Source organism: Phyllobates terribilis, unplaced genomic scaffold (assembly GCF_046119375.1).
Source record: "Phyllobates terribilis strain yellow unplaced genomic scaffold, ASM4611937v1 Scaffold_11__3_contigs__length_659146591, whole genome shotgun sequence".
In the NCBI taxonomy this organism is placed as follows: domain Eukaryota; kingdom Metazoa; phylum Chordata; class Amphibia; order Anura; family Dendrobatidae; genus Phyllobates; species Phyllobates terribilis.
Window position 1 is genome coordinate 565,817,362 of NW_027362771.1, and position 27,074 is coordinate 565,844,435.

General features: G+C 40.4%; 1 protein-coding gene across 1 annotated transcript in view; it reads right to left on the reverse strand.

Annotated features, from left to right (window-relative positions):
- COL5A3 (collagen type V alpha 3 chain) overlaps nt 1-27,074 on the reverse strand; it is a 280,312-nt gene that overhangs the window by 67,529 nt on the left and 185,709 nt on the right. The window contains 7 exon segments of the mRNA XM_073654124.1: nt 3,245-3,307; nt 3,396-3,437; nt 3,526-3,576; nt 3,800-3,955; nt 4,227-4,367; nt 7,466-7,651; nt 16,211-16,342. Of these exon segments, the coding sequence (XP_073510225.1) occupies nt 3,245-3,307; nt 3,396-3,437; nt 3,526-3,576; nt 3,800-3,955; nt 4,227-4,367; nt 7,466-7,651; nt 16,211-16,342 (771 nt within the window).

Below are 27,074 nucleotides of genomic sequence, written 5' to 3' on the forward strand. Positions count from 1 at the left end.
TATTCTGTATGGAGGACTATGTGGGGGCCATTATTCTGTATGGAGGACTATGTGGGGCCCATTATTCTGTATGGAAGACTATGTGGGGCCATTATACTATATGGAGGCCTATGCAGTGCCATTGTACTCTATGAAGGACTATTATACTGTATAGAAGACTATGTGCGACCCATTGTTCTGTATGGAGGATTTTGTGGGGCCATTATTCTGTAAGGAATGATAAGGAAAAACTTCCTCAATTGTAGACATGTTTTTAGTAAATATCAGGGATGGCCCACAACTTTGTCCAAGTTTTTCATTTTGGCCTTCTGTGTATTTGAGTTTGACATCCCTGTCTTGGACTGTGCTCTCTGGTTTATCCAAGTTACCCAGCTTAATAACTTTTTTCCACGATCACCAGACTTTGTTACACTTTCCATGACTTCTTAACTTGGCCACAGACCAAAAAGTCAGGCCTTTGTGTTACGGTTTTGTCAACTTTATAACACAGCATAAAGACTGTAAAAGCTATACATGGGCCGATGTTTCACTGATATGTTAGTGAGACATCTGGCTTAAGAAAGGAAGACCATTGTTTCCTTCACTTTGAGAAAAAGGAATAATTGGCCTTCCGTGAAAAAAATTCTACGCAAGGCAACTTATTCCAGTGTCACATTCTCAAACCTGGCACTATCCATTTTCATCATGGAAACCATGCGCTATTTTTTTTTTACTGGCCTGCAAAACAATAATCAAAGCTGACCTTAATTGCTTTGAAGCCCAAGGCTCTAGTCACCAAAATTGCAAAATGTGCAAGACCTTTACCAGTTTCATTAATGTGACGACGGTGGATGTGGACCCACTGCGCCACTAGCCGGGCTTACCCTAGATGGGCATGACTAAGTGGCTACCTGGTTTTCACTAGAACTTCCGATGGTGAGGATAGGTGGCTTGGGGCGTTAAGGTAGCCACCAGGTGCCACTCCATGGCAGTCCCCAGACCTGCAGCAGCTGACCCTCAGGTCAAGGCAGGAATACGAGGTACAGAGGACAGAGACCTACACGTGGTCAGACAGTCCAAGGTCGGGGCAGGCAGCACAGGTTCAAAACACGTAGCCGGGTTCAGGAGCGAAGAGATCAGACAGAACGAGAAGACAAGCCAGGTCGGTAACAGGAGAGACAAACAACGAAACATCTTGACTGGAACTAGATGCAAACTGGAACCAAAGTTCAGGCAAGCAGTGGAGGGAGGAGCTGCCTGATAAATGCAGTTCTGGCAGGGAATAGACCAGGGAAGTTAAACTTTGCATGACACAGCAGGGTCAAATTCCTGCAGAGTCTGGCCATGCCTCCCTATAGCCAAGGTGAAGACAGCAGAAGATGCAGCAATGCTGGGAGTCCTGCAAGAGGCAACTCAATAAAATGCCTGTGCATGGAACAGCCACAGGTCTCCCGACCTGAGCGAGACAGCTCCATGTATTTCTATGAGGCTGTCACTCTCGGATCAGGAGACCCACAGGCAGTCCCGTGCATTGCGGTCCGATCTCGGACCGATTTGCATAGACGTCTGCCTGAGCCCTAAAGGTCCTTTTACATTACCCTACCGGTAACACTAATTGACCATCAATCAGCTACTTGTTTGCTGATCAATGGTCATTTAATAGCTCGTTTTCATAGGCTGACGCTGCCTCAGATGTGCACAGACCGATCAGTAATAATAGATCATTTAGCGTGCAGCAGCTGCCATTGTTCGACATTACAGAGATGTTTACACAGAATGACGTGCTTCCAAGAACTATGATCTTTTCAGCAGGCTCCCGTTTCCTTCTTATTCATCAGGTGATCAGCAGCCTGTTTAGACTGAACAATTGTCGTGAAACAAGCGGTTTTAGCAATGCTAGATCACGATACACTCTGTGTAAATGGACCACAAGTCAAGAAATTGCGATTTTCCCAACTATATCTACAAATCGTTAAAGGTGGCCTATGAGCCCCAAAGTGGACTTTGTGTCAGGTATTGGTTTTCTAGTCCTTTGGTTTGTATATGTTACAGATCTTGAAGTTCACCGACTTTGATCCGGATTCATTGACTACTCTTCACTCTCTTTCAGAGTCTTCACTCTATAGCATCGTGATTCTGCTTGACCCCAACCCCTGGTTTGTGTTGACTACGCTTCTGTCTTGGTATTCCTTCCTAGTTTGGAGTTATGTTTGTTACCTGACTCTTGAAATCTCCAACTACTATCAATTATTTTCCACAGTATCGCCTCACCGATTCTGTCTGACCTCCATTACCTACCACTGACCTGATTTACTACCCTCTTCTACCCTCGCAAGTCACTAACTTTGACCAATACTTTCTATTATGGATACCCTTCCCGAAGATGCAAACACCTAACTTGTTTAGGACATCGAGACCCAAACCACAGTCATGGGTCCATTGTTTTGTCTGGTTCTCTCTCATTTACTTTAATTTTCCCTAAGAATGATCAGGGGGGCTGGGTCTGTATAAAAGGTTGTTCGTATAATTGTTCTCCTAGCCTCTCAAAAGTTTAACAAAATGGCACATTTCCTGTTTATACAAGGGGAATATTGACATAACTGTACCGACAACATTATCCATGTTGGTATGAAAGATCCGGGTAGAGTATATTTGCCAACATTTTTAAATTGTTGTCCAGGAAAATTGATATGTTTGCACGTTTGCCATATACATGTCCCAATTTTCACAGACGATGTCCCATTTTTCAGGTCTCAGAGCATTAGTCATCGTTCCCGTAACTTGAATGTGCATCTGGAAGCCTGGGTCCTTTAAAGAAAAAGTTTGGCTGGTGTTGCCTAGTAGAACGGTTGGGGAGCATCCAGAAGACTAGATCTTTTTGCCCTTTTTGTCAGGGAACCTCCCAGACATTCCTTGAAAAGTTGGCAAGTTTGATGAAGACTGAATGACTTCATATCAATTAAGATAACTATAACAGACCACCACAGCTGACTTTGGACTGTGGAATGGAGGGTTACTTCCCCGCCCTTGTATATACCCTTCTCAATACCTAAAGCTGGCATCCTCTGTCGATAAAGAAACTGGTAAGGGGTATGAACACAAAAGCGTAGGCCATTCTAAGGCTTTGCTTATAGTGCACTCACAATGAGGAAACCTCCATAAATATGCTCCCCCTGTACAGGCCAAAACTATGTAAACTTGACAAACGTTATCTTAGAAGGGCTGGATACACTTGTACTAAATGCAAATGAAACTGATTGCTTACCCTCTCACCAGGATCTCCAATTGGTCCTGGAGGACCTAACTGCCCAGCTGGCCCTGGTTCTCCCTAGATATGAACATAATAGATACAAGTTCACTTAGAGGAACTGGCTGTAACACTGAGTTTTGCGGATCCAACTTATAGTTGTACGTACCGAGTGTCCAGGAAATCCGATAGGACCCTCGATCACTGTACCCTGTAACAGACATCCAATGTAATATGGCATAAATACTTATATAATACCCTATAACATAGGCATAATAGAGTCTCACACATCTACTAACCGGTTCTATTATGGCTGGTTCTCCCTTCTGTCCTGTCAGGCTCTGCTCTTCCTAGAATGCAAAAAAAATTGTTGAAATAGAAATAGGGATGTACATGTAATAAACACTCAGGACAATGATGGCATGCACCTAAATCCACAAATATTTTGATTGCGTAGTATTTTTGGGCACTTTTAGGTAAGGGTTTCTAAAGTCAATACAACATGAGGAGAGGACAAGATAAGAAATAAGCCCATAAGAACATACTTTAACTATAAAATAGATTGAGTCGTACCTCAGCTTCTTGGGTATCCACCTGTCCACGCTCTACTGGTCCATATCTCCCCTCTCTATTGTCCTCGTCCTCGTCTTCATATTGTTTGATCTCATAGTCATTGTCGTCGTCTTCTTTTCTTTCTTCTTCCCCAGTTACATATTCCTCTATTATATCCTAAGTAAGGGTGACCATAGAAGAATTCTTACAATGTATACATGTTCTGTGTCAGAGGGCTTGGCACTTGGTACCCTGTCTTAGAAGACGTGGACATAAATGGAGATGAAAGACAAGGCCACAATGGAGGCGCGTTAAATTGTAGTTCTGGACACCTTTGGATACTTTGCAAATATTAAAATATTTTAGAAAAATCCAAACACTATTCAAAAACTCCTTCAACCATCCCATAGATGGTATGCACATTCAGGTAGGACAGTAGTGTAGTTACCTCATAGTCAGTAGCGTTGATGCTCACAGTCACTGTGGACACTGTGATGTCTTCTTCAGGAGAAGCAGTGTAGTAATAATCCGGGAACTCATACTCCGATAGATTGGGGTCTTCTGTTGGACGTACCCTTCTTGTCTCTGTCTTTTGTAATTTAATATACATAAGTTAGTTTTCTTAAAATGTATGTAATGAAAGCTGGGCAATTTCAGAAAGGATCTGTGAGGGCATTTCCAAACAATGTCCTATTAAAACTATATCTTATGGGTAGCAACATCTGGACACCACGTAGGTTGGCTGGTCTATCGCGTCTTAGACTTTTGGATGCAACTTTGTTATCTTATTAACTTACAAGAAAGCTGTCTCAACCTTATTAATGAAGTGCATACTCCACAATCTGGCCCGCAATGGGCTCAGATAATGTTGAGTATAAATTTCTCAATTTTACCTATGAAATAGTTAAGGAAGGGCTTAACCTTGTGGATTTGCCTCTATAGTGGCACACGGAATTTTTAGAAATACTTATCACAAAAATATTTCCTACTTGAGTCATTAGATTCTGACCCACCGAACCAGTCTCCTACATTGCACTGATGAGGACCAAGAACCCACAAAACAGCTGTATGAAAAGGGAGAATCTGGATTAGCTTTATACCCTAAGGGTCAATTAAAGGGTCGATATTGACTTATAGGATTGTTACTTCCAATAGGGGGCACTAAAGACCCTTGTCTCTATCTGTACAAAGAGGCTATTTGCATATATTTTTTTCCCAGGGACAATTACAAGGACAATATGTCTTGTTTGGCAGTATCGTTAAAGAGAAACTTTACTCTTTGGACACTACATTCTCCATTAATGCTCCTAGGGATGGACACTTGTGTAACATGGCAGACGATGAAACATGCCATGATTTTTCTCATGAAAGTTACACAAATCTATTTGAGAAAATCTCAGTTACCCTTGGGTAAAGTCGGAGGTACCATATGGACCTACAACAAGCTAAAGCCACCATGATACAAATCAGTAAGGTCTTATGCATGAGGTCTTATTCTACTTTTAACCACCATTATTGTAGTATTATTTTCCTCTAGACAATTGTTCATTGGATACAACAGGGCATATTATAAGGACCTGCTAATCATCCATAATGGTTATCAGATCTCACCATGTGGAGACATCAAACTGGACTGCTGCATGGGCAAAAAATTGGTGGAAAACTAGAATAATACTTGGAACACAATGTTCCATGATTTCTGAAAAATGACTTGCCCAAGATTCAAAGCCAAGAAGAAAGGTTATAATCCATACGACTGGTGGACCCCGGGAAAGAGATCATTATCATCTCTTCCATTGGCCTCTTCTCGCTTCGTTTCTCTGTTTACTTTTACTATGGTTACTTTTTATTATTGCATTCCTAATTTGTCATTACAACAGACTTTATAGCAGTGGAACAATTTGCACCAGATGGTTGTTGCCAAGGTGCCTACAGATCCCTTATGGAGATGCCCATGGTTCTTTCCTTTGCTGAAATGACCCAGCCTTTAATACAAGGCGCAGACACGTCAATGGATGTCATGACTGATGGGATGAGATGAGATGAATTTTGGCGAATGACACGGGAATTCTCATGCTTCTTTAGGAAGAGTTAGTGCCAGGATGAGAGGGTGGAAAACAGATGTTAAGTGATGTGAAAAAGTGACATTATAAATCTAATTTGGCATAATAAATAAATGACTCTTCAGTTCCTTTTGGCTGGAGCACCCTTCAAAAGTGACCTACTTCTAGAGACATTATGAACATTCTCTATTTTTCATGTCTACTCCAGATCTGGAATACCAAACTGCTCATGGACAGAGAGTGGATAACCCTAATTAATTAGACCATTTTACATTTCCATTTTAAGTCTCTTTTAGAGGGCTTAGGTCCCAGGTACTTTTGCCTCAGGGGCAATTCGGCTGTGTCAGAATAACCCTTCAAAATTGACCTATTTCAAGTGATTTTACCAACATCCTCTCCTTTTAAATGACAACAGTACTAACCTGCAATACAAAACCCAACCTATGACTAAGAATGGAGCTGCTTATGAAAAATAGAACTTCGAAATATGGGCAACCCAAATAAACTAGGATACAAAACAAAAGCCCACATTGTCACTGTCCCAGAGGGCTTGGTGGTAAAAAAAAAAAACATTGCAGCGTTGATCATAGGGATGGAAAACTGCAGTTCCCAACCCCTAAGTGACTCTTTCAGTCTCTGATCAACCCACTCTTTCAGTCTCTGATTAACCTTGTTCCCTAGTTCTGACGCAAGGAACTGACAATTATACTCATTTTTACATTTGGGAAACTTTTCTGGTATCTCTCTACTCTGCCATTTGGCCATGTTATGAGGGATTTAGGTTCCTCTTTAAAGGCCTCCATAAACATTAGACTAACATTGTCCGAACCCGCCAGTATCGCAGTATTGACTAATGTGTATTGGGTCCTCCCAACTCTTCCCTATCAGATGACGTTGGGGAAGAGAAGAACCTGGCAAGTATGATTTTGGATGCCCATTCCTTTTGTTCTACTGGAGATAAGCCTTTGTCAGATGACTCTGACAGCAGCTGTTTCATAGAGAACACAGGCGCGCCACGGCCAGACTCGGGAGAGATAAATGTCACATATGATTGGTCAAACAATTGATCGGACAAAGGTCATCTATTGTGTATGGTGGGGGGGGGCAGCTTTAGAAAGCACTGTTTGATATTTGTGTAGACTTGTTTTTGATGAGGACTTATAGATAATGGGGCAATTCTTCTGGGTTTCATTTTTAGAACTGCATCATATTAAGATAAGGCACATCTGTAGAACGTTGTAGTTTCTACCCATATGATTGGCTTTGTTACGGATCAAAAAGTTGAACCTGGAAGAAACACCACATGAGTGTTAGAATAAGAATTTCTCCTTAAGCGGCAAGTACAGTATTTTTTATACAGTATATAACTGCTGCCAAGAACCAGGCAGTAGAGCAGAACACATGTATTATTTGAAGCTCTCGAAACATTTAGGGTAGATGATGATGATGATGATGTTAGTGTTGGATATCTAGATGAGATGACAGATGGACAATATTTCAGTGGCATTATGATGTTAATGATTAAAATAAGCCATGATTGTGGTGCCAGGTCATATATCGTGCTGACCTTAGACAATGACAAAGCAGGTTGGCACTAGAATTGCACTTTGGGCGGGATGGTTACCATGAGAAGAGTGACCGCCTGTGTGGCAGCTGAGGTAGTTGTGATCTCTTCTGTCGGACTTATGACAGTGCTGAGCAACTGTGTTGTGTGCTCTGCTACAGACTTTCTCTTCTTCTTTTTGCCCTTTCTATCCTTCTTTTTACCTTTTCCACCCTTTCTCTTTCGAGGGGCAGATTCCGTAGCATTCTGTGGAGCCAAGACAGGCATCAGAAAAAAAAATGTGTGTTGGGTGTCACTTGGGTAATTCAGACGATTGTGTTATAGGTCCTGGATAATCATAAATGTATTGATATATGAGATTTAGGGTGGAGGTGGTGTGTCCTCACCTCATCAACCAAGATAAATATGAAGGCTTATATGAATACACAAAGAGGATAAATAAAAGTAGTGGTAGGAACAGTAGGGCTCTGAAGCACTGTCAAGTACCCATGCCACCAAGGAAGCCTAAGGATGGCCAGGAAGGTCCCAGGCAATGATTACTACCAAGTCTTTCGCAATGGTCAATAGATAGTGGGTCCACACTTCATGAACATAGATAAATATGGAGGCTTCTATGAATACACAAAGAGGATTAATGAATGTAGTGGAAGGAACAGTGGGGCTTTTAAGCACTGCTGAGTACTCATGCCACCAGTGAAGCTTAAGGATGGTTAGAATGGTCCTAGAAAAGGAATACTACCAGATCTTTTGCATTAGGACCAGAAAGCTTACATAAGCCTTATCCCAGATTAGCTTCATAGCTGTCTCCCCACTGGACATCAAACGGTCTACTGTCCTCTTTCAGTGGAAGCAATAAAATGTATACATGGTAAAACTTCATGTAATCTAGTACCCTACCATCAGAAATCAGAGAAGGTTTCTACCCTCCACAATTGAAACTACATAAACTTACTACCCTCCCAATGGGTAATGGGTGACCTACCTACTTATCTTCCCAATATTATATAGCTGTTACACAATTTAGTCTTTGGCAACTGGATATGACCCAACCTATTTAGTTACACAATCTACTCTTTGGCAACTGCATTCGACCCAACCTATTAACCTCTCCCCCCCCCCTTGGGCTACTAAGTTTATTACAGGTTAGCTGGGTGTTTAGGGTCACAGATGTGTTCCAGTCTTCTCTTATTATATGGAGCAAGAGAAAGAGCGGCTCGGTGAAACGCATGGCTGCTGCGACATCTATAATCCAGAAATGGCTTTGCTTGACTCTTGGCCCTGAATATTCCCAAGTGGATGTTTAATAATGTGTTAAGCTGAGAATGAGAAAATCAGAGAGCTCTTTGGGAGTGATGCCTAGCAGGTGCACGGAGAGATACAAGGCAACTCTGAAGGATTTGGCTTCTCTCCATATGCTTGATGGCTTGTAAATATTCTTTAAACCATACAGTCATGGCCGAAAGTGTTGGCACCCTTGAAGTTGTTCCAGAAAATTAAGTATTTCTCCCAGAAAATTATTGTAATTACACGTTTTGTTATACACAAGTTTTTTTCCTTTGTATGCATCGGAACAACACAAAAAAACTGAGAAAAAAAAGGCAAATTGGGCATAATTTCACACGAAACTTCAAAAATGGGCCTGTCAAAATTGTTGGCACCTTTCCAAAATTGTGGGTAGGCAACTTTGTTTCAAACATGTGATGCTTGTTCTTCAAACTCACCTGTGGCAAGTAAGAGGTGTGGGCAATATGAAAATCACACCTAAAACCACATAAAAAGGGGAGAAGATGACTCAATCTTTACATTGTGTGTCTGTGTGTGCCACACTAAGCATGGAGGAAAGAAAGAGGAGAAGAGAACTGTCTGAGGACTTGAGAACCAAAATTGTTGAACAATATCAACAATCTGAAGGATACAAATCCATCTCCAGAGATCTTGAAGTTCCTTTGTCTATGGTACACAAAATAATAAAGAAATGTACAACTTATGGTACTGTACCTAATCTCTCTGTACATGGATGGCAGAGAAAAATTGATGAAAGGTTGCAACGCAGGATAATCCAGATGGTGGATAAGCAGCCCCAATCAAGTTCCAAAGAGATGCAAGCTGTCCAGCAGGATCAGGGTGCATCAGTGTCATCGCAAACTATCCGTCCACATTTGAATAAAATGAAACACTATGGCAGGAGACCCTGGAAGACCTCACTGCAGAGAGATAAAAAAGCTAGACTGCAGTTTGCAAAAATGTACGTGAGTAAGTCAAAATCCTTCTGGGAAAGTGTCTTGTGGACAGATGAAAACAAGATACAGCTTTTTGGCAAAGCACATTATTCTACTGTTTACCGAAAATGGAATGACGCCAACAAAGAAAAGAAGCAAAGTACCTATAGTCAAATATGGTGGAGGTTCAAAAATGTTTTGGGGCTGTTTTGCTGCCTCTGGCACTGGGCGCCTTGACTGTGTGCAAGGCATCATGAAATCTAAAGATTACCAAAGGCTTTTGAGTCGCAAAGTAGTGCCCAGTTTCAGAAAGCTGGGTTTGCGTCCTAGGTCATGGGTCTTACAGTAGGACAATGACCCCAAACATACTTCAAGAAGCCCCCAGAAATGGATGGAAACAAAGTGCTGGAGAGTTCTGAAGTGGCAGCAATGAGTCCGGATCTAAATCCCATTGATCACCTGTGGAGAGATCTTAAAATTGCTGTTGGTACCCCTCGTTTAATGAAAGAAAAACCCACAATGGTCACAGAAATAACTTGAATCTGACAAAAGTAATAATAAATTAAAAATCTATGAAAATGAACAAATGAAAGTACCATCATTTCTGTCCAGGCCGATTTCATGAGTTTCATTTTTTTTTAAAATTCTGTGGAATCAGGGGTGAAAAGTAATGACTGACTTTCATTTGTTCATTTTCATAGATTTTTAATTTATTACCACTTTTGTCAGATTCAAGTTATTTCTGTGACCATTGTGGGTTTTTCTTTCATTAAATGAGGGGTACCAACAATTTTGTGTATGAGAGATCCGGACCAGTTTGTAAGAAGATTGGCTCAAAATTCCAGTTGAGAGGTGTAAGAAGCTTGTTGATGGTCATAGGAAGCGATTGATTGCAGATATTTATCCCAAAGAGTGTGCAACCAAATATTAAGTTGAAGGTGCCAACAATTTTGTCCGGCCTATTTTTGAGGTTTTGTGTGAAATTATGTCCAAATTGCCTTTTTTTTCTCTGTTTTTTTTGTTTTGTTCCAATACTTAGAAATGAAATAAACATGGGTATAACAAAATATGTGTAATTGCAATAATTTTCTGGGAGAAATAGTTCATTTTCTGGAACAACAAGAGTGCCAACACTTTCGGCCATGAATGTATATTAGTGAACCTTATGTTACAATTACAATAGAACGTGACCTAAAAGTTTATAATTAGACTCCAATCTATCCGGTAACATCTATCAGTGAGCCACCATAGTACAACCCTGAACTGACCCCTGCTCTGTACACTTCTTACATGACCAGACTTCTTTATTTTCTCTCTATCTCGGCGCCTCTTGTTTTATGTTCCCACGGCACCATGTTTGTCTAAATGTAAAATTTTTGCCAAAAGTCTGACCACATGGGTAAATATTTTAGAGCGTAACTATAAAAAAAAAATAGAAGCTTCTGTATTTTTATTATCACAAGTCTCCAGCTAGACGTCATACTCTCTTCATTGGATATTTTTTCCTTCTTAAAAGGTTTATCCATGACCTTTTTTTTTTGGCTACAATCACTTTAAAAACTAACGGGCAGGTAGTTAATAACGGTGCGCTGGCACAGAGCGGTCATTGACAGCTCCCACTGGCTCCACATCAACAGTGCAGCTCTTTCTCTTCCACTTTGCTCTGTCGGTGGGGTATGACCGCTGGATGTCATGCTTAGTGACAGTTGGCTCCCCGCAGGTAGGCAGCGGGGAGCCAATTGTCAATCAGAATGATGTTGGCTGCGATGCCCTATCAACAAAGCAGAGCAGAAAAGAAGCTGCGGCTCTCTCATCGTGACATCAGCAGAAGTCACTGAATTGCCGGCAGGAGCAGTCTGAGACCGTTCTGTGAAGGCAGAGACTGGTGGCGGGTGCAATTATCTGCCTGTTAGTTTATAGGCCCATAGTAAAAAAAATAGTCTTGTACGAACCCTTTAAAGGGGGATATTTCCAAGTATTTAAAGAGGACCTTTCAACATATTTTTCTTGTCGAGCTAGAAAAAGAACATGCCCCATCTCAGTATGTGAGATGTAATGTTATAGCGCTGATCTCCTGGTCTAACCTCTTCGGAGAAGCAAAATTAATAAAAAACAAACAAAAAAACACGTTTTTTTTTTTACTCTGCAGCCAATATTACATCGCGTGTCTAATTCAAGAAGAAAAATTTGGCGAAATGTCCTCTTTAAGAATTGGTGTCCTAAAAATATCAAAAAGCCCCATAATTATAACCTCAAATAAAGAAAAGTGGGGTCGCTGTGTAAAAGGTCAAGGAAACAAGAATGCAATGATTTGGAAATGTGTTCTAGCCATAATTTATTCCCATCAGAGCATAGAACATCGATCAGAAGTTGAATATTGGACATTTTTCTATTTCATTTGCAAAAAAAAAAAACTTATTTAGAAAGTGATGTCAGCAACACATCTCAAAAAAGTTGGGACAAGGTTAAATGTAACCAGACAGTTGGATTGGCCGTGGATCGGCCAGCATGTATCACCTGTCAGGTTCTCTTGCTGAAAATTCTGAAAATGTGAAATTCTTTATGGAAGCCACTGATGTTGTGTCCTGCGGAGTCAGGAGGAGAAGGACCATCCAGCTTGTTATCTGCGCACAGTTCTGTATCTCTGATGGTTGGGGCTGCATTAGTGCCTATGGCAGGGGCAGATTACACATGAAAGGCGCCATCACTGCGGAGCATTATATAGAGGTGTTAGAACAACATCTGCTCCATCCAATGTCTATTTCAGGAAAGACCTTGTATACTTCAGTAAGACAATGGTAAACCACATACTGCATCCATCACAACAGCATGGCTCTGCAGAAGAAGAATTCGGGTGATGAAGCGACTGTCTGCAGTCCAGATTTTTCACCAATAGAAAACATTTGGAGCATTATGAAATGAAAAATTCAGCAAAGACATTGAAAAACTGGAGCAAGTTCAGAGAAGAGCTACCAGGATGGTGAGCAAACTGCAAACTATATCCTACGAGGAACGGTTAGAGGATCTGGGAGTGTTTAGCTTGCAAAAAAGAAGACTAAGAGGAGACTTAATAGCTGTCTACAAATATCTGAGGGGATGTCAGAGTGTAGAGAGATCATCCTTATTCTCATTTGCACATGGAAACACGAGAAGTAATAGAATGAAACTGAATGGGAGAAGATACAGATTAGGTATTAGAAAAACCTTTTTGACAGTGATGGTGATCAAAGAGTGGAACAGGCGGCCACGAGAGGTGGTGAGTTCTCCTTCAATGGAAGTCTTCACACAGAGGCTGGACAGACATCTGTCTGAGATGGTTTAGTGACTCCTGCATTGAGCAGGGGGTTGGACCAGATGACCCAGGAGGTCTCTTCCAACTCTACCATTCTATGATTCTATGATTCTAACTGTGGAGCAGCGAGAATCCGACATCAGACAAGAAGGGAACACCATTCCTCTCCCAAAACTCCAATAATTGTCTCCTCACTTCCCAGATGTTTGTAAGAAGAAGCGTGGATGCTACACAATGGTGGACACGGCCAAAGCATAACGTTTTTGAGATGTGTTGCTGCCATGGATTTCTAAAGTTAATTTTTTCAAGTGAAATGGAAAAATGTCCAACATTCACCTTCTGTTCTGTGTAAATCAAATATGGCGATAAGAGTTTTCCAAGTCATTCCTGTTTTCATTACATTTTACACATCGACAATTGGAGTTATATAATAAAGTGAAAGTTAGGTTAAAATAATCCCTTGAGAAGTGCCCTAATTGGAAAGTTAGAGGTAATAAATGGGAGTCTTCCACGTGGGACCCTCTTGTATTAGGGAGAACGGAGAGCCGTTAAAGAAGCCTGCTACTTCTGCCTCTCTCACAGGAGGAACCCAATACAAAAAACCCAATACAGGTGAAACCCCCAATGATCAACTAGGAATTTGTCAAGAACTGTTCAATATTCCTACAGTGCCTCCGCAGGGAAAATGAAGCATTACAGCGTTCTTATGAAAGCACTTTCCATGTAATGCACAAATATAGTCGGCCCACCAGAGTGGGTGCTCCCAACGATAAACTACAATTTGTAGAGGAATTTTCCAGCAAGTAATCAGTTTTCCTGTAGTCACAGCAAAGATTAAGCAGAGTATTACACAGCGTTTCTTGAAATCAGTTTTCTGCCGTGGCATCCTGAGTAAAGGGCTAGAGATGGAGAGACTAAATGGAGATCCCCTGCTTTAAATAAGTTTTCTGGGTTCAACATAAAATTCTGCACTGCAGATAACCAAATCCTGACAGTGGGCAATGTTCACACTGTTAGGATTCCACTCGAGCTGTTGTGACGTGACTACTAGCATGTAATTATGTGATTTGTATACTGGTGGTCATGTGCCTTCTAGTAACTTTTCCTGCTTCTCTATTTTATATTAGGAGACGTAAATGAGAAGATAGATATGAGCAGTTATCAGAGCGGAATCCTGACGGTGAGCACAATGCACACTGTCAGGATTGAGCAATCTACAGTATGGTGGAGGCAATGCAGAATCATATATTGAGCCTGGAAAATACCTTTAAACTAAATTTCCCTAATATGACATTTGACAATAGGTTTCCTTAAGTGAACAGGCCCTTTAATTCCTGATTTTTCCATCTGCATTGAGCCTCATGATCACTGTGTAAAGGCCACAAGATTTATTACATTCTGTGACCCTTTATAAAACCTATCGTCCCCGTCTGGCTATATTTAAGTCCCATCTTCCATTATTTACATACTACATCTGCCGGGCTATGACATCGCTACGTTACTGCTGAGCTGTGAACGGAGGGGTCTGTTCCCCGGGGGTCTCCATGACACATCTCCCAGGCCTGGTTTTTCTTGCTGCCTCCCAGTTGCACATGCCAGTGCCGTGACTCACGCTCGTGTGAATGAGACCCAGCCCTGCGAACCAGCTGTTACCATTCCAGCTGGGGCGGCCCGGACATCCCATCTGCTGAATGAGAACCCCTGGCTTCCAGCTCTGGGGCTGCCCCTGCCAAAATCTTTTCCATTTCACGCCTGCGTTAGCTGGTGGGAACCAAAGGGGTCCGCTCACAGTTTTAACCAGTCGTGTGTAAGCCGCTGTCCTGAGGATCAATTTTTTCGTTAGGCCAAAAATAATAAAATCTCAAAGAATACTATGTCCTGAGGTCGTGTCCAACGTCTAATGTCTATTTACAAGGCAAATAAATAAAAAATAGTATTTTACAGGCAAAACCCCCAGAATGAAGCAGTCAGTCAGTCATGTGTGCAGGTAGCTACGGTCTAAGAGTCCCGTCCTCATCACAGGGTCGGACCATGGGGCTCACCTATCTACAGGACATGGCTATACAGGGGGCAGAAAAAGCAGGGACCCCCGGGCGTCAGAGCAGGCCAGAGACCCTCACACCAGCAAGAAGACACCAGTGACATAAATGGCCCAAGGTAGGCGGGTGGTGGACACAAACTCTGCGAGGGACCAGGAACGGCCAGTCAGCCCTCCGAATAAAGGACATTGGATAGATAGACATATGTAGATCTATATATCTATAATATCGATCTATTTATCTATTTATTATCTATCATTATCTATCAATCATCTAGCTATCATCTATCTATCATCTATCTATCATCTATCTATCAATTGTCTATCTATTATCTATCTATCTAATATCTATCGATCTATTATCTATATATTATATATTATCCATCTATTATTTATCTAATATCTATCTGTCTATCTATCTATTATCTATCAATTATCTATCAATCATCTATCTATCATCTATCTATTATCTATCTATTATCTATCTAATATCTATTTATTATCTATCTATTATATATCTATCATCTATCTATCTATTATCTATCTATTATCTATCTATTATCTATCTATCATCTATCTATTATCTCTCTATCTATTATCTAATATTTATTATCTATCTATTTATTTATCTATCATTTATCTATATTATCTGTCTAGAATTTCTTTATATCTCTGTATCATTTCTATCTATCATCTATATATTTATCTATATTATCTATCTATTATCTATCTATTTATTATAGATCCATCTATGTAACATCTATCTTGTACAGTATCTATTTTCTATTTATTTAGTGTTTTATTTCTATCCATCGATCTTTCTAAGTTCTATCAAGCAAAAAATAAAATACAAATTGATCACTTTAACACCATTCAAGTATAATACTGTCTCTTTTATTCATCCACTAGTGTCGGTGTTTATATTATGGGTGAATAAATAGAATCAAGGTTTTCACTTGAATGAGGTTGAAGTGCACGCTTAACCTTCATTTACGAAAATTATATTTTTTGGACATTAGGGAAACTGCTTTACTTTTGTTTTCTGTGTCTTCTAGAGTATCTATTTATCTGTTAGAGATGAGTTAATCAATTCGCAGGACCCTAGCCCAGCGGCCATGTCAGAAGTCCATGGCCACCGGACGGGAGCCCTGTGAACTTTCTCCTACCTGCGGCATCGCTGGCTCTATCTATCTATCTATTATCTATCTAGCCATCTATCTATCCATCTATCTATCTAACCATGTTGGTCTCCTTACCTGGTCAGGGAACTCTGGGTCCTGGGCTTGTACAGCATAGACGAGAGCGCCATCGCAGTTGCGCATGTAGGTATTGCAGTAGTCATAGGCGGCTCTGGGGTCGTCCACTATCAGCAGCTGCTGGATATCACCCTGAAACGACAAATGCAGATGATATAAGAACCAATTCTGCCAGACAGAGGAAAGCTTACCTTAAAATCAAGGACAATTGATGGTTAAAACTAATTGGCTTCGTGCTGATCTTCCCCAATTATGTACAGATGTAGCAGAGCTGTGGATGTCACTTATTATTACTCAATGTGATATCCCAATAAGCAGTTATCCACAAGTTCAGTTTGTACAATTAGTCATACTGTACGTTCTATGTATCATTTCCATATGTGAGGAGGAGGAAATATTAGACAACATGGAATATTAGAGACACTTCCATGTTAGAGAACAGGGGATATTTGGAGATCATACTAGAGAATGGGTGTGATGACACAGCATTTAATCTTAATTATGCCAGATGTATATTTTCAGTAGGGTAGGAGACATAGACTGTTGTTTATACGAGTCTGAAAGTTGACTCTTGAATTAATGTGTTTTTCTTCGGTGGGTCAAGAAACATAGACTATTGTCTGAACGTTGACTCTTGAATTGATGTTTGTGAATTGTTGAACGACTGCTGTTTACCTCCTATATTAGCTCCTACAGTTATTGTGTTGCTATCTTTGGAGGACAGGGATGCAGGGTTATTGAACAATCGATATTTGCTAATATATTGATTACCCATTGTACAAGTCCATGTAGTTTGTTTATCAAACAGTGACGGACAAACTATGCAGATTGATTGAATACTCAAACAATGAGAGTTGACCTTATCCCACCTTCTCCCTGACCTGCGGATGGTGGCCTGAACTACAGATGTGGGTATAAAAAGAGGTCTCTATCCTTCTGCAATGAGACACTACAGAACAGCAATCAGGACACCATGGCACCATCAAGAGGGACACAGATTTCAGATGCGAGACTAAGGGACCATAGCCCTAGCTGAAAGAATACACATCTGCTCCATTGATCATCATTGAACCCATGGAGACATTTGTGGAAGCCATGTTGATGATCCTCCGGTTACCTGGCCCATGGAGACGTTTGGGGAAGTCAGGTTGGGACCCTCGACTCACATGGCCCCTTGGAGACGTTCGGAGAAGCCAGGTTGGGACCCTCTTGTCACCTGGACCAATGGAGATGTTTGAAGAAGCCAGGTTAGGACCTTCCAGTCTTCTGGCCACGGTCCTCAATGGACTGTCAGCTTCCTAAGCTTGTCATTACATCGTTTCTATGGATGCCCGCCAAAATAGGGGTGCCACTGGTGGGGGTAGTCGGCCCTGGAAGCCCCAAAGTTGTAGCTGCTCTAATCCCAGCAAGTCAGCGGAAGGGTGAGACTGTAATTTGCACCATCTTGGGTATTTTCTGGAACTGTTCTACTGTATATGTTTATTGTCTGTTGGTGGTTCAATAAAGTATTGCCACACTGTTTTACCCTCACCCTGTGTTGTCTGAGTAGTATTCTGCCCACGGGAAATGAGTGCGGGCGTTCAGGGCGATGGATCCTGGTCCATGTGGTCTTTCTAAAGACAGCCAGGCCAGCGGACGAGAGCACCTACTGACCCTCGTGTCTCCACAATAAGATATTAGAAAACATGGAATATTAGAAGACATAGCATATTAGAGAATGTGAGATATTAGAGAACATGGAATATTAGAGGACATATGATATTAGAGAACATGGGATATTAGAAAACATGGGATATTAGAGAACATGGAATATTAGAGAACATGGACTATTTGAGAACATGGAGTATTAGAGGACTTGGGATGTTAGAGAACAAAGGATATAATAGAACATGGGATAATAGAGAACATGCGATATCAGAGAACATGAAATACTAGAAAATGGGATATTAATTAACATGGAATATTAGAAGACATAGGATATTAGAGAATGTGGGATATTAGAGGACACAGGATATTAGAGAACATGGAATATTAGAGAATATGGACTATTAGAGTACATAGGATGTTAGAGAACACTGGATATTAGAGAACATAGAATATTAGAAGACATGATATTAGAGAACATAGGATATTGGAGAACATGAGATATCAAAGAACATGAAATACTAGAGAATGGGATATTAGAGAACATGGAATATTAGAGAACATTGAGTATTAGATGACATAGGATATTAGAGAACATAGGATGTCAGAGAACATGAAATACTAGAGAATTGGATATTAAATAACATGCAATATTAGAAGACATAGGGTATTAGAGAACGTGGGATATTAGAGAATATGGGGTATTAGAGGACATAGGATATCAGAGAACATGGGATATTAGAGGACTGGATATTAGAGGACATGGAATATTAGAGGGCCTAGGATATTAGAGAGCATAGGATATTAGAGAGTATCAGAGAGCATTAAATATTACAGAAAATGGGATATTAGAGAACATGGATATCAGAGAACATGGAATATTAGAGGACATAGGATATTAGGGAACATGCGATATTAGGGAACATGCGATATTAGAGAACATGGGATATTAGGGAACATGGGATATTAGAGAACATGGGATATTAGGGAACATGGGATATTAGAGAACATGGGATATTAGAGAACATGGAGTATTAGAGAACATGGAATATTAGAGAACACAGCATATTAGAGAACATAGGATATCAGAGAGCATGGAATATTAGATAACAAAGGATATTAGAGAACATAGGATATCAGACCATTTCTTTTAAATCTGAACAGTGTCACTTTATGTAGTAATAACTCTGGAATGCTTCAACAGATCACATTGATTTTGAGATTTTTTGTGACACATGATACTTTATAATAATGGCAAATTTAGGTTGATATCTTTTGCGTTTATTTATAAAAAATATCAGAAATTTGACAAAAATGTTTTAAAAATTGCAATTTTCAAACTTTGAATGACTATCCCTTTAATCCCAATAGTCATACCACACAAAACATTAATAAATAACATTTCCCTCATGTCGGCTTTACATCAGCTCCATTTGTAAAGCGTTTTATTTTGTTAGCATTTTAGAAGGTTTAAAAATGTAGCAGTAATTTTTCTTACAAAACTTATTTTTATAGGGACCAGTTCAGTTTTGAAGTGACTTTGGGGGTCCTATATGTTGGAAACCACCCAAAAGTCATACCATTTTAAAAACTGCACCCCTCAACGTATTTAAAATGGCTTTCATGTAGTTCATTAACCCGTCTGGTTCTTTTCAGGAAGTAATGGAAAGTGGCGTGACAAGAATGAAAAAATGTATTTTTACCACCTAAATTTCGATATCTTCTGATCAGGTCCCTTTAGCCGACAGAGTCTAAGGCCATTATTTGGCAGTTACCTGCCATGGCAAACATCAGGACCACACAATCAAGATCTCAGGGTGCCAATGAGGTTAAAGAGGGAGCCCCCACACTGTTAACTATTTAGATTCTGTGGTCACTATTGACTGCAGAATATAAGGGGTTAAACATCCATGGTCGGTGCCAACACTGATCATGGCTGATGCAGCTAGTTGTCAGTTACTGGATTCTCACCTGTCGGGGAACGCTAGAATCTTATATCGCAGGTCAGTAAAAAGATGTCTGGTGGTCACTAAGGGGTTTCCCTTATTTGGCCACCCTTTTCCATTTTGCACTGAGTTGCTCCATTGCAGAGATATTCACATTGTTGCATTTGGAGGGCAGTATGTGAAATCTCTACTTGTAGTGCCATTGGGCTTTTCTTCACAGTCTTCTCTGGGGGTGTGCACTTTCACCCCTATCTCCCAGACACTGGCTAAGCTGTGATTGGCAGTGCCTGGAAGGGAGGGGTAAAATCACATGCCCCCAGAGAAAACTTTAAGGAAACGCCCAGTTGGTTTTGTAGGCATAGATTTCACATGCTGCGCTCCGAAAACAACAAATGTGAATATCTCTGCAATGGAATGACACAGCACAAAGCAAAAATGAGCCTCAGAAACAGGGGAGCTCAGGGATTTTTTACTAATTATTTAACTCCAATTGCTTTTAGTAAGTGACAGGTCTTTCTTAAAGGGGTTGTGTACCATTTTTTACTTAAATGCATGTATTTGGAGCTAAAAATAATTTTTGCATTAGGGTTCAAATAACATTTTAGCATCCTTTGGCCTTTAAAGGATCTTTGTATCCCTGCACATTCAACTTTGATGCAATCATAAATGAGCTGAGAGGAGCTCAGAGAATGCTAGATAAAAGAGTTACAAACTGTCAAGTCAGAAAAGAGCTCACTGATGAATTCTAAGCTAACTCATTTTGCACCCAGCAATAGACAGTGCAACATGGAAACTACAGAAAGCAAGCAGAGCAAAAGTTTTACTAAAACCCATATAGAAAAATCTATCCACCTATCCAGCTCTTCTTTGTAATACAGGTTTGGCGGGTTTGCTAGAAATAGGGAATCAGTTGGAAATAGCATGGCTGCAGGATCAGACTTCATTATGTTTTGTAGTCTGTAACCATGGCGAACCATAGATCTCGATGGGGGGCTGTAAACATAAAACGGTAGGGGAATTTTCAATCAGGACTACTTGCAAAGAAATTGGATTTTATGATTTATTGCTGCAAAAGTATACAGGACATTTCAGAAAAATTCGGAACAGTCTCGTTCTTAGACCCTCAACATAAAGAGTAATCGTCATTTTAATATTTATTTTATAAACCAATAGTACGCATGGAATTCAGCAACTTTGTAATATATCTTATCAGAGAAATCCGCTTATTTCTCCTCCTAGACTGACCTTTCATTCTCTATTGAGGGGTAAAATCTGTAAAATGTGTATTCAGTGAAGACAGATTACTGACAAAGGAGATATCAGTTGGTGCTTTCAAAATTCTATGGAGGGGGAGGAGCTACAGACAGACACAGACAGAAGAGGGAGGAGCTAGAGACAGACACACACAGAAGAGGGAGGAGCAAGTGGAACACAGACATTTTGCTGCAAGTTCTCCTGAAATGACAGTTACACTTCTCCATAGAACTTTATGAGCACCAACCGTCGTCTCATATCTCAGTAATGGGAAAGTCTGTAGTCACTGAAGACACATTTTACCCGTGAATCTTGATACTGAAAGATCAGTCCAGGAGGAGACAGAAGCAAATTTCTCTTACAAAGTTTTTCATTGTCACATCTACTCTTGATTTTTGAAAAAAAAAAATAATTAAAAGAACAAATTACTCTTTAAGTCTAATCTACTCCACACTCCACGCTGTCACGACACTTCCCCAACTCTCTGTGTCCTGCTCCAGGTCCTGATCCTCCTGATGTGCTGTTCCCATACAACGCAGCTGTAGCTGACAAACAGCACTGATTCGCCGTGGGCATGAAATAAAAAAAAAAACAGGGGTCTGGAAAATCGGAAATGAATCCAGAGCTGGACCTCGGCCATAGGAACAAGTGAGGCTTACTCATTAACCCCAATCCTCACCAGAGAGCTCTGTACTTCAGAAGTTGACGTCGTTTACCATCTAAGGTGGAGGATCATGTAACCAGGGGTGTTGTGACCACGACTAACGCCTAACATTGACCCTTCCCACTCGGTACCATCACAGGCATTCAAGAAGCTGAGATAGGAGGAGCTGTTTGGTGGGATTCTCTCACTATAGATCCATAGTTATTTAGGTGGACCAGAGACTCTATGAAGATGGTGGACATTTTTTCTGACCACCATTGACCCTGTATATCATCATTAAACCACAGCCCAAAAATATATATAAAAAAATCTATCTTGCCTTCTCCGGGACTAGAGGATCTTGATGATCATTACAAGAACTTGACTTTTCTTTACATAAAAGAGACCCGGCCTAGAGATAGCCCTATAGAAAACCGGGCAAATGATTGGCTCAAATGTCAACTACCTAAGGTTGTCTTCTGATGGACCTTTGTGGTCAATTATTGAATCAGAGCCTGCATCCAGTCCAGCATCAACTAAAACTCTTGTGGGCCAGTCCATTCCTGACCTTCAGGCCCTTTTTATCTCTCCAGGCCCAGAAATTGACGCTATCTTTGAGTTACAGCTACTCTTTTGATATTCATTCTAGGTCTTTGTAGACCAGCTTCATTGAAGCAAATGGAAAGCTATAGTATTGAGCAACAGTATGGCAACGCTACCAATTACTTCTAGGGAAGAAGAAAACAGTTCCTTTCGATAAGCCATAAAAGTAAATTTTCACACAATGGAAACCTATACTAACACTATATAGCACTTCTAAGGGAAATCTGGAAGCAAATCTTTGATTTTTTCGCAGTGCCACCATTGACGAAGTTAAGTATTGCATATTTCCTATTGAAATCAATGATGTGTCCATGAAATATATGGACATGTGTCCTCAAGAGCAAGAGATGCTCTTTGAAACCACCTTCTACTCTAGCGATGAAGAAGTTCTCTGCTATTTTCCGGAAAAAAAAAAATATATATATATATATATATATATATATACACCAGATAAAGTGGTTCTCCCTGGTACTACAACATTGATAGCCAACTCTCAGGATTGGTCAAAGGCTTTAGCTAAAAGGTAGTATTTGGACCTGAGCCTTTGTGTCCAATGGGACTGAAAGCCCTTCTGTCAATTAAGAAGACCCCACTATTTTAAATGGTAGCTGTAAGGCAATGTTATGGATTTTGCCCAGGAATTTCAAGCTATGTTTCAGGACAGGACAACAATATTTAATCAGTGAAGATCTGACCACTTCTGTCAACCAAGACTTGAATCGGATTATGTGCGGCACCAGGTTCAGTCAATAAACCTATGTGAGCAATGAAAGGGACCACACTAGTAGCGTAAATGGTATATGACGTGAAGGACCCAGAAGATTTACATTTCTCTAGATAGGACATCAATATTCGATCAGAGAAGGTCCGAACCCTGCAGATTAGGGCTTGCAGGACCAGGCACAGTCTCTATACCCATGTAAGAAAACAAGTGATTACACAAGTATTATAAATGGCACCCAGTATGTGGGGCTCTGTTACAGATCTTGCATTTGGGCCCACACGCTTTAAATTACCGTATGTCTCTTCTTAAAACATCTAAATGTGATCAGTAAAGGTCCAACCATTTCCGGTCGGGTCTTGAAGGACCATTCACAGCCAAAATAACTTTGTAAGGTATGTAGACGACTGAGCCGCAGCCCTTTCATTGTGTTGATTGTTAGGGTGCCGGAAGTCAAAACCTTCACGGACCCCTTTAAGCATCGTAGCTGGCTTCTACCGGGTACAGTCATACAAATAGTATTATAATAATACAGTAAAATGAATACGGTCATCCTTCAGCTGCTCCTCCATCTGTTCTGGACGACGACTGATTGTTTATTTTTTTATTTTGTTTTATTGGCCTTATGGAATTTATGTTTTGCAGCCAGTTAGGTCTAAAATGACCTATTTGGCTGGTAAAACCTTAGTTTTGATAATTTTTCAACAAAATAAAAAAAATACATCTAGTCTGAAAGAGAAACGAACTGTTAAACCCTGCTGTGGGCCAAATGTGGTGCCAGAGGTGATATCACGACGAGACCTATCTGCCAGAGACCCAACTGGACTGCAAGACACTCTAGACATCCTCGGCTTGATGTGTATTGCCATATCATATGAGAATACCACTATACTGATAATATTAGGGTGTATGGAAAATCCAGAGTAAGGTTCTTCTATAGGGGTGTAGCAGCCTTCAGACTTCTCACCCCACTCTCCACCCTACGTGTTGGCTGCGGTTTGACGAGGCGTGCAAAGGCTCTAGTGCCAGAGAAGTAATTTCGTTTCTCTCTGGTGATTTAAAATATTTAGGAAAAAAAGGGTCAGGGAAGGAGAGAAAAGAGCAGTCTGCAATGGTCAGCGACTCGTAGTGGATTTATCTTCTGCATCGAAAAGTTGATGCGTCGGCTCAGGATTAGAAGAACATGTCTCCTTACTTCCAGACTTGTGACTTGTATTCCTGCTAAGCTTCATGGAAGTGAGTGGAGTTGAGCTGTAGACAAGTGTGGAGCCTTTTTGGAGAAAAAATATCCCTGTTTTACTAATTACACACGACCCCACTCCGAAGCTTATCCAGCCTCTAAAAACCAATAGTGTCTTTGTGTGATCACTGCGGCCTCTTCGATGTGTACAATGCCTTGCAGATTTTTTCCTACTTTCCTGTTCGGTACTTTTTGTAAATGGTGAAGCAAAGTGTATTATTATTGTCCCATTCAACACTCATATTGCACTGCCTAGCCAAAAAATAAAAAATAAATAATAATAAAAATATAATAATAATAATAATAATATATATATATATACAGTCATATGAAAAAGTTTGGGCACCCCTATTAATCTTAAGCTTAATGTTTTATAAAAATTGGTGTTTTTGCAACAGCTATTTCAGTTTGATATATGTAATAACTGTTGGACACAGTAATGTTTCTGCCTTGAAATGAGGTTTATTGTGCTAACAGAAAATGTGCAATCTGCATTCAAACAAAATTTGACCGGTGCATAAGTATGGGCACCCTTATCATTTTCTTGTTTTAAATACTCCTGCCTACTTTTTACTGACTTACTAAAGCACTTTTTTTGGTTTTGTAACCTCATTGAGCTTTGAACTTTATAGCCAGGTGTATGCAATCATGAGAAAAGCTACTTAAAGTGGCCACTTGCAAGTTGTTCTCCTGTTTGAATCTCCTCTGAAGAGTGGCATCATGGGCTCCTCAAAACAACTGTCAAATGATCTGAAAACAAAGATTATTCAACATAGTTGTTCAGGGGAAAGATACAAAAAGCTGTCTCAGAGATTTAACCTGTCAGTTTCCACTGTGAGGAACATAGTAAGGAAATGGAAGAACATAGGGACAGTTCTTGTTAAGGCCAGAAGTGTCAGGACAAGAAAAACATCAGAAAGGCAGAGAAGAAGAATGGTGAGATCAGTCAAGGACAATCCTCAGACCACCTCCAGAGAGCTGCAGCATCAACTTGCTGCAGATGGTGTCACTGTGCATCGGTCAACTATACAACGCACTTTGCACAAGGAGAAGCTGTATGGGAGAGTGATGCGAAAGAAGCCGTTTCTGCAAGTACGCACAAACAGAGTTGGCTGAGGTATGCAAAAGCACATTTGAAGAAGCCTATTTCTTTTTAGAAGAAGGTCCTGTGGACTGATGAAACCAAGATTGAGTTGTTTGGTCATACAAAAAGGCGTTATGCATGGTGGCAAAAAAACACAGCATTCCAAGAAAAACACTTGCTACCCACAGTAAAATTTGGTGGAGGTTCCATCATGCTTTGGGGCTGTGTGGTCAATGCCGGCACTGGGAATCTTGTTAAAATTGAGGGACGCATGGATTCCACTCAGTATCAGCAGATTCTTGGCAATAGTGTTCAAGAATCAGTGATAAAGTTGAAGTTACGCAGTGGATGGATCTTTCAGCAAGACAATGATCCAAAACACCGCTCCAAATCTACTCAGGCATTCATGCAGAGGAACAATTACAATGTTCTGGAATGGCCATCTCAGTCCCCAGACCTGAATATCATTGAACATCTGTGGGATCATTTGAAGAGGCTGTCCATGCTCGGCGACCATCAAACTTAACTGAACTGGAATTGTTTTGTAAAGAGGAATGGTCAAAAATACCTTAATCCAGGATCCAGGAAATCATTAAAAGCTACAGGAAGCGACTAGAGGCTGTTATTTTTGCAAAAGGAGGATCTATCTACTAAATATTAATGTCACTTTTCTGGTGAGGTGCCCATACTTATGCACCTGTCAAATTTTGTTTGAATGCAGATTGCACATTTTCTGTAAGTACAATAAACCTCATTTCAAGGCAGAAACATTACTGTGTCCAACAGTTATTACATATATCAAACTGAAATAGCTGTTGCAAAAACACCAATTTTTATTAAACATTAAGCTTAAGATTAATAGGGGTGCCCAAACTTTTTCATATGACTGTATATATATATATATATATATATATATATATATATATATACATATACACACACACACATACAGAAAAATCTTTAAATGAGAAGGTGTGTCCAAACTTTTGGTCTGTACTGTACACACCGATATATATATATATATATATATATATATATATATATATGTAGTGTAGACAAGAAGGAACCTGCCTGCAAGCCAATGTGAAGAGGCTGCAGCGATCACAGTCATTCAAAAGAGATACCAAGGGTCGGACTCCCACTAATCTAATATTCATGGCATATCCTAAGACTGGATAAACCCTTAAGGCTGGCAGTAAATGAGCAAGAGTAAGACCTCTGCATGGAAACAACACCCAAATTTTCCACCTCATGACCCTGAAGCATCTGCAAGTGACCCGTGTGTAGCTAATAACATCCATGTTGGAATCTGTGATGGTGCACGTTTTAATTGTTGGAAAGGAATAATTTGTAGCATGTGTGGCCAGAGCTGATGTCCTTACTTCAGCGGCTGACTTCACTGCTTCTCCCCCATTTTACCCGCTGAGGCTTACAGACAGTTCTTCTCATAACCCGGCTGATATGGGGCTGTGAATCTATCATCCTCCCAGTGACGCTCTTCATGGCTCTCACGCTCTCTATCTGCTGCTGATGCAGGGGTTAGTTGGCAAATTTTAGCCTTCAGGGGCAAAAATAAAATACTGGCCAAGAGTGGTGCGGCTCATACTTGGACTTGGGTCTACTAACAACCCATTTCATAAAATTCATAGCCTATTTCTTCAAAACCATAAGAAGCAACCTACACTTGATAGACCTAACCTGGCCATAGACAATGACCTCTCTCATCCCA